The 17,344-nt window shown below is 46.1% G+C and overlaps 1 protein-coding gene across 1 annotated transcript in view; it reads left to right on the forward strand.

The window, feature by feature from the left end:
• The window catches only part of b4galnt3b (beta-1,4-N-acetyl-galactosaminyl transferase 3b), a 39,451-nt gene that overhangs the window by 18,611 nt on the left and 3,496 nt on the right, over nt 1–17,344 (forward strand). Inside the window, exons 8-18 of the mRNA XM_056282492.1 lie at nt 5,191–5,269; nt 6,450–6,516; nt 7,237–7,371; nt 7,537–7,646; nt 7,856–7,938; nt 13,204–13,221; nt 13,489–13,556; nt 13,682–14,939; nt 16,512–16,771; nt 16,910–17,063; nt 17,165–17,237. Coding sequence (XP_056138467.1) covers nt 5,191–5,269; nt 6,450–6,516; nt 7,237–7,371; nt 7,537–7,646; nt 7,856–7,938; nt 13,204–13,221; nt 13,489–13,556; nt 13,682–14,939; nt 16,512–16,771; nt 16,910–17,063; nt 17,165–17,237 — 2,305 coding nt within the window. The remainder of the gene's footprint in view (nt 1–5,190; nt 5,270–6,449; nt 6,517–7,236; nt 7,372–7,536; nt 7,647–7,855; nt 7,939–13,203; nt 13,222–13,488; nt 13,557–13,681; nt 14,940–16,511; nt 16,772–16,909; nt 17,064–17,164; nt 17,238–17,344) is intronic.

Consider the following 17,344-nt stretch of genomic DNA (forward strand, 5'->3'; position numbering starts at 1 on the left):
TTGTCAGGCAATTCATCCAGGAGAAGGAAAACTCTGGTTTAAAACCTCCGCTGCCTTGCGGGTATACTCGTCTACGGTAAAGGCTTCGGGAAGAAACCCTGAGGAAAATCTGCATCCGTCTCCATTGCCAGTCGTCTCGCTTAGTCTTGCCACTGGTAGTAGGCGGTCTCGGACGAGAGAGTGGGGTTGACGATGCGCAACTCTTCCTCACTTTAATCATCGCACAAGTCATCAGTCACGCGTCACAGGATGACTAGATGGTCCTCGTCGCTGTGACGGACGAATAACAGGCATCCTAGCCTGATTTTTATTATTATTCATTTATTTTTTTTAAAATTATTTTTATTATTATTTTATATGATAGGTTTGATGTGCTCTGTGTTTTGCACAAAATAGTTTTATTTTTCTTCTGGATCAAGTAAGTTAATAGTTTCTCTCCTGTAGCTTTCCACGCCATACAAATGGTAAGGCTTCACCACACAAACCTGGAGAATGGGTGCGTATTGCAGTCGGTGGCAGAGTATCAGCCAGTCTTACAGGTCACAGCCCTCATGATGGCTGCCTTTGTGCCCGGTGTTATACTGAAGTTAGACGTGTACTCTACACAAAGAACCCTGTTGAGGGCTTTCTCGTTTGTGAAAGAGAGTGTGTATGATGCTCCCTACTCTTCTCTTTTTATGGCCTGAGCACAACAGCTGGCAGCAGGAAATGGCCACCACTATACTGCTTTTACAGTTGCTGCTAGATGACAAACAGCCACCGAGGTGGCTATCTCCGGTACAGAACCTTCTTTTCAGTTGTCATTACTTTTTTTTATTACTTTTGATTTTTTATTACTATTTATTTTATTTAGTATTTAGTATTTATTTATTATTTTATTGTTATTATTATTATTACTTATATTTATTTTTTACTGATTTTTTTTTAATTACTTTTGTCCTTATTTTTGGGTATATGTGCCATCTATAAATGGCAGTAAATACGAGTGGTGTTGCTTTTCCTTTGGCACAAGTGTGGTTCTGTTACCCTGCACAGATGATGCCTCGCTTCGCTTAGGGAGAGAGTTGCCTGTGTGGCCCGGTTTGAAGAGCAGGTCGTTGATGGGTGGAAACAGGTTCTTGTTTTTGGCTGGGCCGGACCTACATACGCGCCGGTCCGTGAGCGGGGGACTGAGTGAGTGACGGAGTTTCACCTTTGGTCAGCTGACCAGCGACGTCAACTGGTAAACATGGAAGAGGGAGTTTCCGTGTCGGCCCGTGAGTCATCATCATGGGCCAGCAGGGAAACTCCCGCGCAGCGGTTCGCCCAGTTCGCTAACAGCCACGCGCAGTTTGAGTGGAAGTTATTGGCGTCTTCAGACAGTTGGTGGTAACCTACGTGCCTTTATAAGGGGGGGTCGCGCCCAGGCTTTCCAGTGGTCATGGCCGCAGTTGTCAAAACATCTGCTGAAACAATCGGCAGGCCGAGAAGGATCGTTAAGAAACCAGACAGAATAATTGAAAGTGTCTGAGATGTAAAGAAAAGGTCTTTCATGCTGGAGAGACATTTGTTTTTGGTTTTTTTTAAAGAAGGGAAGCCGTGTGGTTATATGCCTTTGTTGGGAACTGCGTTACCCAGAATCCTATGTGTTATGTGGCAGGCTAGTGACGTGCTAGGGTTAGAGTTTTGTTGAAACATGGAGTGTGGCATGTGGGATAATAAAAGCTTTGGTGTGAGTTTGGCAAAGGTCTCGGTCCATCCATCCATCCATCCATCCATCCATCCATCCATCCATCCATTATCCAAGCCGCTTATCCGAACTCGGGCTGCGGAATTCTGGAGCCTGTCCCAGCAGTCATAACAGCAAACAACATGGCAGGTATGCATGGCAGGCAAAACATGTAAAAATAAATTCGCACTATTTAACTGCATAAATCAGGGTTTGAAAACTGTTGTCCGGTACAGCCGCTGTGCATGGAACCGATGTCAGAATAGCCGCTATATAAACGTGGTCATATGAAAATAACCGCTTTCTAAATGTCGTGAAGGTCCAGGCATATACCAGGTTAAACCAGGTCTTGTTGATTTTGATTCTTTATTCGCTGCCCGTGGAATGAAAGTCAGTAGGAGCAAGACAGAATACCTATGTGTGAATGAGAGGGAGGACGGTGGAAGGGTGAGGATGCAAGGAGTAGAGACGACGAGGGCGTATGAGTTTAAATACTTGGGGTCAACTGTCCAATGTAACGGGGAGTGCAGGAGAGAGGTGAAGAAGAGAGTGCAGGCAGGGTGGAGTGGGTGGAGAAGAGTGTCAGGAGTGATGTGTGACAGAAGGGTACCAGCGAGAGTTAAAGGGATGGTTTACAAGATGGTAGTGAGACCAGCTATGTTGTATGGTTTGGAGACAGTGGCACTGATGGAAAGACAGGAGGTGGAGCTGGAGGTGGCAGAGATGAAGATGCTAAGATTTTCATTGGGAGTGACGAAGAAGGACAGGATTAGGAACGAGTATATTAGAGGGACCGCTCAGGTTGGACGGTTTGGAGACGAAGCAAGAGAGGCAAGATTGAGATGGTTTGGACATGTGTGGAGGAGAGATGCTGGGTATACTGGGAGAAGGATGCTGAATATGGAGCTGCCAGGGAAGAGGAGAAGAGGAAGGCCAAAGAGGAGGTTTATGGATGTGGTGAGGGAGGACATGCAGGTGGCTGGTGTGACAGAGGAAGATGCAGAAGACAGGAAGAGATGGGAACGGGTGATCCACTGTGGCGCCCCCTAACGGGAGCAGCCGGAAGTAGTAGTAGTAGTAGTAGTAGTGGATTCGCTGCCCATGTAGGGGGGACAAATACACAGCGCATCCATAAAGGAGAACTGAGGTACGAACTGAAAGTTACATCTGCATTGGGTCCGATCGTTTACAGAGTATGAAGATATTTATCTTAGAACACAAGAAAAATCTCAAGTTCATTTTTACACCGCAAACTTTTCTCTGTGACTAAATAAATGGCGTAGGAGGGGAGAAAGTTAAACTACACTCATTGTATACACATTGCCCTACCCATCCACTTTTATTCATTTGCAAACACACAACGATTTCTCATTTAGGCTTATAATCTTAAAATCAAACAAACGGAATGTTTCCAACTTTGCAAATCTTGAATGATTTTTAAACCACTAATTTGCATTAAGCTCAATTCCCGAGATCGACCCAGCGGCTCCAGATTCTCGGTCAGGAAGAACGGTCATGCCACACTTTACTAAACTCAAGATTTACACGTAAAGGACCACGCTTTATACAAATCGTGGTGAAAGTGTTTGTCAGGTAACGGGGCTATGGAGACACGGCAGGTTGCCTGAGTCAGTAGTTTTCAGTCTGTGAGTCATGAACCACACGTGAGTCACAGGATGCCCCCAATAAACACGTTTATTATCACAGACGAAGAGTGCATATCATCTTCTCTTTATTTTTCAAACAATGCAGTGGCTTAATTGTGTTCCAAAATATCAGTAAAATGACATTTAAAGTTGATATGCCTTGTCTCGCTTAATGTGCTCATTAGTAGAGCATGACTGAAGACTTCCGGGAACGGATGCTGCGTTGATGAACAATAGAGACAGGATCACTGATTCATTTACCCAAGTATTCTGATTCTGATGCTGATTTTGACAGGTAAGGCAAGGCAGGGCAAATTTATTTGTATAGCACCTTATCATCGCAGAGGTCATTCATTCGAAGATAAGGGAACAAAAAGATTATAAATAATAACATAATGAGGATTTATTAAAAATTGTGCAGTGAAAAGATCGGGAACCCCCGGTCTAAGTCATAGCGTGACTCTATGGAGAGGAAATCTGTAAAGCTCACTGCAACGTATCATGTGTTTTTCTTTATAAGATGTCATTTATGGGCGTCCGGGTGGCGTGGCGGTCTATTCCGTTGCTTACCAACACAGGGATCGCCGGTTCCAATCCCCGTGTTACCTCCGGCTTGGTCGGGCGTCCCTACAGACACAGTTGGCCGTTTCTGCGGGTAGGAAGCTGGATGTGGGTGTGTCCTGGTCGCTGCACCTTCGCCTCCTCTGGTCGGTCGGGGTACCTGTTCGGGGGGGATAGCATGATCCTCCCACGTGCTACGTCCCCCTGGCGAAACTCCTCACTGTCAGGTGAAAAGAAGCGGCTGGCGACTCCACATGTATGGGAGGAGGCATGTGGTAGTCTGCAGCCCTCCCCGGATTGGCAGAGGAGGTGGAGCAGCAACCGGGGCGGCTCGGAAAAATAGGGTAATTGGCTGGATACAGTTGGGGAGAAAAAGGGGGGGGGGCGACTATTATGAAGTCAGTGTAAACCTTGTGGTGACTTGTTTCTCCCTTAATATAGTTGATTCAGAATAAAAGAAGGACGTGTTGCCACTTGGAGGTGAAATGATCTTTCCTTTTTTTGCTTTCCACTTGTTTGCCTATCAGATTATGCCCATAATTCCAGTCAGAATACATCTTTTAATTTTACATTCAACATTTTGTCACATAGCAAACCCTTTTATTTGAAGCATCTTGCAGAGAAAGTCCCCTGTCAGCAGATACAGTGTGTTTGGGTATCAACCTGCGGGCATCGTGGTGCACTTGGCCTAAATAGTGTTTATAACCAAGTGTGCTTATCTGGTTAAGTGCAAAATTTGCAAGTGCACAATAGGTGGATCACCAGCAGCAATGCAAATAAAATCAGTAGGGGATTCCAGTTATAACTTAATAATGCTACAGGTTGAGTAAAACAGTATTACTACGTGTATCTTGTAAGATTATGGTCAGAAATCCTGTCACAATACATCTTTCAGCTCCTTAACGTGCACAGAGACAACTTTTTGTGTGCCAGAACCACTCATTTAGTGTGACCGACATACTGTTCGTTGTCCAGTCATTGCTGTTCATGAAAACCGACCGACAACGTCATCTGTTTAACCATGACGCACGAGTTCTCATGAACGTGTGGTCTTACTCGAAGAAGGCCTGTAAAGAAAATCGGAAGGGGTTGTAGATTTGGAGGTCGAGGCCGTGCAGTGTGCACCTGGTGGAAGCTCGGTTATGAAACAGGCTTGTGCAAATCCTGAGCCAGACGTGCTGTGGTTACAGTGCTCTTGAGAAACGGTGTGTAAGATGTGTGTCATGATGACTGTGAGGTTGTGGGTTCCATATCAGCAGTTTCCTATCTTGACAGGCTGTCTGCCAGGAAGAGGTACTTTTTTGAAGTGATCCACAAGCAGAATGACAGAGGGACCGATCACGTGGAGGTGGCGGTGAGTATTTTGGTCCATAAACGACGTCTGGCTCTCTCCCCCCCTTTGTCCTGTTAATGTGTCATCCTCCCCTACTGGTTTCACCCGCTCTGTCACATTTGGGCTCCTTTTGAGGTGCGAAACGAATACGCTGGATTTCTGTCCCTCTTTGAAATTGTTTAAATTCTTTCCGCATTCAACGGAAAGGTTTTAAGATTTTAAAGGACTCCTCACGCCCAGCCAACTCCCTGTTTAATCGCTTCCCTTCGGGTAAACGACTCCAAAGTATCAAGACCAGAACATCTCGCTTCCGCAGTAGCACTTACCCTGCAGCAATCTGCATCCTAAATGCTTCACTGATTGTACAAGTCCGGTCTCCTTAAGCACTTTAATTTGTCACTTCAGGGGCAGGGGCCATGTGGGTGCGTTATCTGAATTATCTACTCATATATTTTCGGAATGTGTGTGTGTGTGGTGTTAGTGTAGATAGCGGGACCGAAAACTAAAGCACTTATGATCCTAATTCTTTTTGGAGGTGGTAGGTATTGTCTCAGAGAGTAAGGGAAAATTAAAATTATGCATAAATGTGCAAAATATGCATTTTTCTAAAAATGGTTAAAAACCACTTTTCTCGGCATTTCAGATGATTCTGAGCATCTTTGATTTTTTTCACCTATATAAAAAAAAATTTCTGGGACTTAGAAATGTTTTGGCATTATGCAAAACATATGCATTTTTGCAAAAATGCACTTATGATCCTAATTTTTTGGGGAGGTGGTAGGTATTGTTCCAGAGAGGACCAGAAAAATAGCAGAAAATTAAAATATAATTATAATAACTATGCATAATTATGCAAAATATGTATTTTTTTAAAAATGGCTAAAAACCACTTTTCTCAGCATTTCAGATAATTCTGAGCATTTGGGGGGAGGGAGTTGGAGTGGGGGGGGGTTTAGGGGCAGGGGGAAGGCGGTTAGCTGGCAGGATGAAGAGGAGGGAGATTTAGACGGGTGGAGAACCAAACCGCTACATTGTAGCGGGGCTCTTCTAGTTGTAGTATAATTGTAACAGTACATTCATGTGGTTGGTTATATGTTTGCTGTTGTTATCGTTAAGCACACTGAAACAAATGCCATATCAACTCTAAAGTCAATATTGCAACGAATCAAATCTCGACTCTTACGATTGGTTGTTTATACAGTGGCGACTCAACAAGGAGGGTCTCAAGTTCACGGTCGTCGACTCCAAGCACATCTCCCTCTACGCAAGTAAGTTCATGCGAGCATTTGCGTCTTTCCTGTCAACACCAGCGCGCACTGGGGCGTCCGGGTGGCGTGGCGGTTTCCGTTGCCTACCAACACAGGGATCGCCAGTTCAAATCCCCATGTTACCTCTGGCGTGGTTGAGCGTCCCTACAGACACAATTGGCCGTGTCTGCGGGTGGGAAGCCGGACGTGGGTGTGTGTCCTGGTCGCTGCACTGGCGCCTCCTCTGGTCAGTCGGGGCACCTGTTTGGAGGGAGGGGAAACTGGGGGGAATAGCGTGATCCTCCCACGCGCTACGTACCCCTGGTGAAACTCCTCACTGTCAGGTGAAAAGAAGCGGCTGGAAACTCCACATGTATTGGAGGAGGCAGTGTTAGTCTGCAGCCCTCCCAGGATCGGCAGAGGAGGTGGAGCAGCGACCGGGACGGCTCAGAAGAGTGGGGTAATTGGCCGGATACAATTGGCGAGAAAAAATCAGTGCACTGAGTCGGTATCTTCTTGAGTCCACTATCTTGTGCAATCTGTCCTACAACCTGTCATTGTCAAGGAGTTACAGCCCTATTTGCAAATCCAGAGGGAGGAAGGCTACAGGGGTGCTCAAAGTTGTCCCCTCTCCCGCTGGGTGACGCCAACCACTGCTTATCATCTGGCTCCCAAGTCAAATGTGTGGGTGTTGTTGCACAGTCGAAGCGCATTCAGATGGCCCGTGGCTTCTGTTCACAGATGAGTCTGCCTTGTTGATCAGCGACGTGGCCCACATACCACAGACGGCCGCCAGCCATGCACACAGCCCCAGCAAGCAGCCCAGCGCCGAGGCCGACATGCTGAGGGATGACCCTCGAGACATCCTGTACCGCAGTGAGAAACATCTCTTGTCTGTCCATCTCTCACTGAATGAACACGAGACCAACAAATTACTCCTTCATTTCCTGTCATCTTGGATGTAGACAAAGTGTGACTTGTTCTCCTCTATTAAGAGCTCTCTGCTGTCTGTGTGCTGTGTTTTTTTTTTTTGCCCCACAGTGCCCCTGATGGACAGCAGGTTCCTACAGGGTGTTCTGCCAGACTGCTCCTACAACCCCAGCTACATAATCAAAGGCTTCCCCCTGCTCCGCTACCAGGGATTGCAGTTCGTAAGTCATTTTGATTTTCAAATTTCAATCTTATGACGTATCCATACACATCTTATGGCTTATTTATTATTATTATTATTATTATTTAATGGTGGTCCTACACCAACGCTGTATACATTTTTTTTTTTTTGCTTTTTGTCATAACTTTATACAAGCACTCATGACTCAGAACCAAGCATTACCTACAAACATGCCGTTTGATACCCCAGGTCCACATGACCTATATCTACCCAAACGATTTCACCCGGCTTACACACATGGAGACGGAGGATAGCTGCTTCTACCGTGAGAGGTGAGACCAGTGCAAAGACACGAAAGCTACAAGCACTGGCGGCTGGCCAGTACAGGGCGCTGGGGCGCCACCCCCGTCAAATATCAAGAGATGAAAATCTACTTAAACATGTTAAATATAATTTAGTTATATAATGCAAATAATGATGAAATGAAAGTGTTTTCACTCTGTCAGCACCTGTCAGCAGCCATTAAATATTGGTTCCAAATGGTATTTGGTTGATTCCTGTCTGAATACATATACTTCCTGGGTGAGGGGCGCCGGCCAAACCATACCTTATGTAAGCCCTCAAACTTGTGGCGAGCAGGTGACCTGAGGCTGCTGTCTGATTGGTTTCTTCAGATTTTCCAGGGTGTGCCCCAGACACTCCCACTTTTATCGGCAGTGAATTGGTATTGTTTTAATGTTTTTTGATCTCATGTGATTGGACAATTCTCGTGGCTGTCAATCGTGTTCACACCCACCACCACGCCTCGTCTCGACTGTCAATCATCCACCGTCTACCGACCCCTGATAAAATCTATAGGCTACATTGTCCTTCTTAATAACTCTGTGACTGTGTGGACATTAAAGCAGCTGTCAGGTGTGCTGCACCAAGGTAAATTTCCCCCCCCCCCAAATGTTTAGCACCAGCCGCCACTGGCTACTAGCACATATAGACAACACGTGCTTGGGTTGGTATGCGTATAATGAATTGTTTGCCAAGGGTTGCAGTTTACTTGGGTGGGACCTATATCGAAGTGTCTTTGAACAAGCAGTTTGTTAGAAATGTGACGTGTTATTTCTCAGTTTCTCTGCTCATAATAGCGCCCGTCGCATGGCTGTGTGGACCTAAGGACGCTAAATCTTGGGTCTTCATCTCCGCTAAGACACCGGCCTCCTTTGTGGCTTTAGTTTTTTTCTCGTCCCCGACAGGCGTTCAGCGCTTCTTCATCACTCTTATCTATTGCAGCAAGTTTGAATAGCATATCTGTATATCACAGCACCCCAATTTAATATAAAAAAATAACTCCACCATATTCTTGTACAACATGTCCCCAAGTACCTCTGTGACGATTTTAAAGTTTTTTTTGTTCCCAGCAGCATTTTCAAATAGAAGCTAAAATCTTAACAAAATTCCATTTATTTCTACAAATTCTGTTAAAAAAAAAAATCTAACCAAGTTGTGATCAGCAAACTCCAGTGCATTCTCCCAAAAGCAGCAGGGGCTCTGCAGTGGAGGGTGCCTCACGGGGCTTTGGCCGCCGAGGTTTTCCTCCATAGGGTGGATCCTAACACGGGGGGTGGGGTGGGGGGGGGTTGCCCTTTCTGTAAAATACCCGAAACTATTTTTCATGTTTTTGCTGAATGTAATCATGTGACGCCATTGTTTGCCCTGCTCCTGGTGGTATGTGGGAAGCTGGGGGGTGGGCTTCACTGTGGGGCTGAGGTGCTCACACAGGAACAGGGCAGAGTGTACACTTGGGAACTTTCTGTTTGGCCAAGCTGAGGTTGCCACATGGCTTGCAAGGAGGAGCAGGGTGAGAGGGAGCGGGTGTGTGGATCCGGTGGCCCTGTTCAGAGCACTTGTCACCGCGTGCCTGAGAGCGGAATATGAGTAGTACAGCTGGGTGAATAATACTGTAGGTTTTGAACATGTGTGGTGTTTATGGAGGGCTGTATGTTTTGTTGGGGAGGGGGGCTCGACTGTATGATTGTAATGGTTGTTGTGATCTATATGTATGTAACACTGAACAGCATGTTGGGATGGTGGCGAGGGTCTGATGGCGGTTTGTGAGGCGTAAGATTGTATGTTAGTTTTTTTTGTTTTTTTTTTTGGAGTTTTCCCCCTTTTCTCCCCAATTGTGCTTTGCCAATTACTCTATTTTTCCGAGCCGTCCCGGTCTCTGCTCCACCCCCTCTGCTGATCCGGGGAGGGCTGCAGACTACCACATGCCTCCTCCCATACATGTGGAGTCGCCAGCTGCTTCTTTTCACCTGACAGTGAGGAGTTTCGCCAGGGGGACGTAGTGCATGGGAGGATCACGCTATTCCCCCCCAGTTCCCCCTCCCCCCTGAACAGGTGCCCTGACCGACCAGAGGAGGCGCTAGTGCAGCGACCAAGACACATACCCACATCCGGTTTCCCACCCGCAGACACGGCCAATTGTGTCTGTAGGGACGCCCGGCCAAGCCAGAGGTAACACGGAGATTCAAACCGGCGATCCTCGTGTTGGTAGGCAACAGAATAGACCGCTGTATTTTAGGTTTTTAAGGATGTAAATACTTATGAGGTGACTGTTCATTAAAGAACATCAAAAGTCTCTCTCTCTCTCTCTCTGTCTCTCTCTGTCTCTGTCCCTGTCTGTCTCTCTGTCTCTCTCTCAATTCAATTCAAAGGGCTTTATTGGCATGAAAGTTTTACAACGTTGCCAAAGCACCAAATACAGTCTCTCTCTCTCTCTGTCTGTCTGTCTCTCTCTGTCTCTGTCTCTCACGCTCTGTCTGTCAGTCCCTCTCTCTCTTCCTGCCTGCCTGTCTGTCTCTCTGTCTATCTCTCTCTCTTTCTCTCTGCAGAGGTTTCATTTCACCATTTTTGTCCTTCACCTGGGGACATGTTGAACAAGAATATGGTGGAGTTTGCTGAAAACAATTTGATTTGATTTTTTTTAAAAATTTTTAAATCTGCCTATGAAGAACTAAATGGGATATTGATATGATTTAAGCATCTAATTATTAAAGAATGCTGCAGCAAAACAACTTGAAAATGATCACAGAGGTACTTGGGGACATGTTGTACAAGAATGTGGTGGAGTTGGCTGAAAACATTTTGATTTGAATATTTTAGTTGAAGATTGGAATCTGTGGCACTGAATGGTCGATAGTTTTACTTTGCTATGTGATTATTAAAAATTGCTGTAGTGAAATAACAAAGTAATGACAGATGTGTGTATTTCAGCAAAGGAAATTAAGGAAAAAAATAGAAATGTTCCAGTTTTAAACAACCTTCGTGGCCATTCAAGTATAGATTTCTGAGTTTACCAGGTGCACCTGACTGCACCATGAAGTCCCGATAGCATGACCGCGCCTGTCCGAAGTGATGGCGTAACCCCGCTGATCAATCGAACCAGAACTCATTTTCGAGTTCCCCAAAATTATCCCGTGTATTGAGAAAACAAAAGTCGTTTTCTCGTGATAAATTATATCTTAAATGTATATATCATATATATCAGTGGCGGCTGGTGGTAAAAAAACTTGAGGGGGGGGGGCAATTTTCCTTGGCGCAACACACCTGACAGCTGCTTTAGTGTCCACACAGTCACAGAGTTATTAAGAAGGACAATGTAGCCTATAGATTTTATCAGGGTCGGTAGACGATGGATGATTGACAGTCGAGACGAGGCGTGGTGGTGGGTGTGAACAGGATTGACAGCCATGAGAATTGTCCAATCACATGAGATCAAAAAACATTAAAACAATACCAATTCGCTGCCAGTAAAAGTGGGCGTGTCTGGGGCAGCACAGAACTGCCCCCACTGGAAATCTGAAGAAACCAATCAGACAGCAGCCTCAGGTCACCTGCTCACCACAAGTGTGAGAGCTTACATAAGGTATGGTTTGGCCGGCGCCCCTCACCCAGGAAGTATATGTATTCAGACAGAAATCAACCAAACACCATTTGGAATCAGTATTTAATGCTGCTGACAGGCGCTCACAGACTGAAAACACTTTTATTTCATCATTATTTGCATTATACAACTACATTATATTTAACATGTTTAAGTAGATTTTCATCTCTTGATATTTGATGGGGGTGGCGCCCCAGCACCCTGTACTGGCCAGCCGCCACTGATATATATATATATATATATATATATATATATATATATATATATATATATATATATATATGTAAGATCTCGAGATTACAATAATTAACTCGTGATCTCGAGATAGCAGAATTAAAGAAGAATAATTGCAAGCACAGCCGTTCTCGGCTTGCGTAGGTTCTCTTACAGTTTATAGTCTAACATGTAAGAGGAAGATTGTGAAGGCAGAGGTGCTTGTGCCAAGTGGCCAAAAGAGGGTACTGTGTAACACATGCTAGCGAGGCTTCATCATGCCCCGGAGGATGAGGAGGTCTCTAAAAGCAGGAGAATACGTTTTTCGAATCTCCCCTCAATAGGAATCCTACAATGACGAGTTTTGGTAATGAAATAATTTAAAGACCCCATCCAGTCATGTTTTAAGACATGTAAAATGTCCTGTTTGATATAATAAATTGTCTGATGTGGGTTTTTTTTTTTTGGTTTTTTTTTTTTTTGCAAAATAAGTTTAATTATCCTATTATAATCACACCTACTTCTCCCTCATTAAAAAAAAATCAAGAATCTATGACTATGCAAATGACCCCCGCCCTCAATTCAGATCTCCCCCACCCCTCCGCCGCTCGGCAAGTGGTAATATAGGAGTCATTTAGCCATACACGTATGAGCCGGTGTTCTGCCAAATTCTGCCCGCCTGCTGAGCCTTGCATGCACCTCGCGGTTGCACCCCTGCTGAATAATGCTGAGCTGTGTTTGTGATGAATTTTCAAAACGATGTTCTTGAAAATGGCTACTGCAAACCCTATTTTCCACTGGAAGTTTGGCGAGGACATTATGATCTTTCCAGATAAACTGCATCCATTTCTCTCGGACTTTCGGATGCTTTGGTAATAAAGGAAGGCTGACTGTTTCTCCTTTTGTAAATTTGCAGCCGAAAACGAAACACGTCACCGCCATCGTTTTGAAAGTAGTGAAACCTATAGCTGGCAAAAGTAGGATAGGTAGCTACACCCCTTCTCTGGCTTGCATCGGCGAAGCGGGTGGACATAATGGTATGTGAAGCACCACCCCATCCATTAACAGGATTGGTTCCTTAAGTTTTTGAAACCCTGCCTGTCTGTCTGTTTGAGTCTGTCCTCGGTACACTGCCGTTTCGAAGCAGATGTGCTGAGGCACGGCGTTAACCACTTATGTTGCTCCTGATACATCTTGTAATATTACCCCAACACCACATGTACAGGTTAATGAGGTTAAAAACTTGATTTTTGGGTCATCTGGGTAACATAGCAGTCTATTCCGTTGCCTACTGACACGAGGATATGTGTCCTGGTTGCTGCACTGGCGCCTCCTCTGGTCGGTCGGGGCGCCTGTTTGGGGGGGGGGGCTGGGGGGTAGTAGCATGAGCCTCCCACGTACTACGTCCCTCTGGTGAAACTCCCCACTGTCAGGTGAAAAGAAGCGGCTGGCGGCTCCACATGTATGTGAGGAGACATGTGGTAGTCTGCAGCCCTCCCCAGATCGGTGGGGGGGAGCAGTGATCAGGATGGCTTGAAAGAGTGGGGTGATTGGCCAGATACAATTGGGAGAAAAGGGGGGGAGGGTTCTCCAAAAAAACCTTGATTTTCATCGGAGGGGGTCTTTAAGGCACACAGAATAGCCTCATCTTGCTAAGATATTTCACTGAACATACTATAGCCTGCTAAACCTTTCCTTGGTGTCTTGTTGTTTTATCTTCCTTTGACAGGTTTGGTTTCGCTAGGTATATGAAACTGGACCATCCTGAGATACAGGAGAGACGGAACAGAGCCAAAGGTCGGCAATACACAACTAAAATACATCTCTTTTTTCCAATTCTCAGCTTTTCTTTAGTTTAACATCGTTTCATCTCGCTGTCTGTCTCTTGCATCCTTCCCGCCTGTGCCACTGTTGGACGTAAGGCCTTGGTCTCTATGGGAGGGAACTGGACGTGGAAAAGGATTTTGATGAAGAACCTTATCCCAGGAAGGTGGGAGTGAAACGCCAAAGGGACAACGCCATTCTGAAAGACTACGGCGACGACTACGATGATTACGTGCTGAGCCGCAGGCAGAGACTCTTTTCCTTAGACACTGAAAAAAACAACGGCGTGCCAAAGAGCATGTCTGCTGCGGGCTTCTACGGAAGGAAGAGGGAGCAGAAAGTAGACTTGCGACCCCAACCAGCAGAGCTGCGTGTAAAGAACCAGGATGAACTGCTGCAGTCCAGGGCAATGGATAACATGATGCGTCAACGACTCCAGGATCACAGCTGGGTGGAGAGTAACCCGGATAGCCACGTAAAACTGAGAGAAGAGGTAAAACCAACAAGAAGGCCAAGACCAGCCCAGATTCAACGACCAAAACGTGTAGAAAGAGACGTTAAACCAAAACAGAGAGAACTACTGGTGCCGGTGAGGAGAGAGCACCCCAGACCAGACATGGGAGAGCAGCAGCCTGTACAGAAGGGGCATGAAAGGGGGCAACCCGTAGCAGAATCCAAACGTCGTGCCCAGATTCTTGCAAAAAAGAACGACAGCAAGCCGGTCCAGAGGCTCAAATACTTACTGCCCCCAGCCCTAGACAGGAATATCTCTTCACTTAAAAAAGCAGCATTTGTCCAGCAAAAGAGAAATGCGACCCAAACTGCAGCGCTCTTGTTAACAACGCCACAGGCAGATTTAGTAAAGCCAAACCAGAGGGACGCGGCTCCCAGGAAGAGCATCAGGGAGCGGGAGATAGAGCTGAATATACCTTTACAACAGGATATAGACAACATCATCCACCACGATAGGATGACCACAAGGGCTAGACTAAACAGAGGGTGGCTAGATAACACAGGAGAAAAGGAGGATTTGAGAGAAGAAGAGGAGATCAGAGGCATTAAAGGAAGGAAAAGGAACACCAGGGAGGGAGAAAGAGACAGCTTGTGGCAACCAGAAGGAGATGATGAAGATGGAAATGATGAGGAAGAGCTCTACGACCTCACCCCTGCGCCCGTGTTTGACGCTGAGGTCAGGTGGAGCCAAACTTTCCAGGTCAACCAACTGGACCTGCAGGCGCTGCGATCCGATTGGATAGACCTGAGCTGTAATGTCTCCGGAAACATCATTCTCCGTGCTGCCGATGCTCAGGACATGGTGATGGCATTCATGGACAAACTTAACCACGAGCACCACGGGTAAGTCTGTGTGCATATCGGCTGAGCCATATGAAGCACCCGTTTCACAAGTTTTCAGAATCCAATACCCACCAGTCATTTTAACAGTGCCATCCACAGCACACAGACGGGATACATAGCCACAATTAGAAATACAGTACCTCATCGATGTACATCTTGCAAACACCTGTTTCTCCAAAATACCACCACATAGTTCACTGTTCTCTTCAACACAAATACACCACGAGCTACCAGTCCAAAGAATGTAGATCATTGCACCAAGAGACAATTTCTTGGCCAGATGAAGTCGTTCTTCTGTGAAACACTACCACTTTTGTCCACAGGGCTGTGCAAACTCAACAAAAATCCAAAACTGCCTATTGTGGTTTTAAAGATAATGTGAAATGGCATTCAGAGCACATCACGTTTGCATAATGTGACATATTTCCATGTGACATATGTGATTAGGGGTGGCACGGTGGCGCAGTGGTTTGCACGGTGGCCTCACAGCAAGAAGGTCCTGGGTTCGAGCCCCGGGGTAGTCCAACCTTGGAGGTCATCCCGGGTCGTCCTCTTGTGTGGAGTTTGCATGTTCTCCCCGTGTCTGTGTGGGTTTCCTCCAGGGGCTCCGGTTTCCTCCCGCAGTCCAAAGACATGTAGGTCAGGTGAATTGGCCGTACTAAATTGCCCCTAGATGTGAATGTGTGTGTCGGCCCTGTGATGGCCTGGCGGCCTGTCCAGGGTGTTTCCCCGCCTGCTGCCCAGTGACTGCTGGGATAGGCTCCAGCATCCCTGCGACCCTGAGAGCAGGATAAGTGGTTTGGATAGTGGATGGATATGTGATTAGATCCTTCAAGATCTGACTGAATCTGGAAATGTTGCTCCTTGCAGGTTTGATGTGATGCTGGATGAGGGTAGGGAAAACATTTTACGATATTATTGGTTGGGATGTTGCTCACCTGCCCGCCCAGATTTGATTCAATTCAATTCAAGGTATTGTCATTAAAAACAATGTGCAGGCACATGTTAAAAATGAAACGAGGGCTGCGGCGTTGTCGAACAGTGCAAGACAGACAGACAAACAGCAAACACACTATAAGATATATACAGATGAAGACTAAAAGCTAAAGATAAGTTTAAAAAAAAAAGAGCACGGGTATAAACATATTTACAGACATTCAGTGGGTAGCCAGGTTCAGGTGGGCAACAGCTTGGGGAAAGAAGCTGTTTTTGAGCCTTGTAGTGTGGGCTCTGAGGCTCCTGTAGCGCCTCCCAGAGCACGGCGGGGGGGGGACAGTCCATGGTTGGGGTTGGTGGGATCTCTGCTGATGCTGAGACCCCTTCGAAGGCAGCGTTTGTGATAAATATCTGTGATGACGCAATTACAAAAACCCGGGTGTTTCAGGGGAAGTTAAAGTGATTAGAATTTGATGTAAAATAAGTAAAAAGCAAAGTTTTTTTTGCCACAAGTTGTTGAAAAGGGGCATAATATGGCTGAGGAAATGAGCTAAGAAGGCGAAAAAGTCCATTTCCATTTCACATTACCTTTAACGTGCAGAGGTTGTGTAACTGTTTCTGACTCTCTCTCCCCAGGCGCTTCAGCCTTGTGCATGTGGTCAACGTGGAGAAGCGGGTGGACAGGGGCCAGGGCAACCGGTACCTTTTGGAGCTGGAGCTGAAGGACGCGAACGGCCAACTGCTGCGCCTGTCACATTACATCTATGCCCTCGTTCGCCGCAAAAAGCGCCGCGTCAGGGACTTTGCCTACCAAGAAAGCACTCCCGAAGTAGTGCTGTGTAACCCTGTTAGCTTCCACTGGAACCCCGCCGCCATGGTCCACTTCATCGTGCCAGGTATCAAATCGCAAACTTATTCCCCCATTAAGTCCTGAAACCTTGGGGAAAATGTACTGCTTCGTTATAATTGGCTCAGTCATTCTGTCACCCAGGCCCGTTGTACTGATATTTTGTGTGTGTGTGTTTCTCTACCAGTGAAAAACCAAGCCCGCTGGGTTAAACAACTGATTGTCGACATGGAGGCTTTGTACAAAGACACTCAAGACCCCAACTTCAACCTCATCATCACGGACTACAACAGCACAGATATGGATGTGGAGAAAGCTCTCCACGCCTCTATGCTTCAGAGGTACTGTGTGTGTGCACATGTGTTTGTCAGTTTGAATGATGTTCAGCTGTCTATGGATACACACTAAAGCCATGTGCATGTATGTTTACTTGGTATATCAGGTACCAGTATGTGAAGCTGAGTGGAAACTTTCAGCGTTCTGCCGGTCTGCAGGCAGGCATCAACCTGATCACTGTGAGTATGGCATCGGTATTTCAGCCTACGGTGATTTATTAATCATTAACCGCAGATACTGAGAGACGACGAGATATGTTTTATTGAGCTTCACTCTCCTCCCTCAG

The sequence above is a fragment of the Lampris incognitus genome, chromosome 6 (assembly GCF_029633865.1).
Source record: "Lampris incognitus isolate fLamInc1 chromosome 6, fLamInc1.hap2, whole genome shotgun sequence".
NCBI classification, from domain to species: Eukaryota; Metazoa; Chordata; class Actinopteri; order Lampriformes; family Lampridae; genus Lampris; species Lampris incognitus.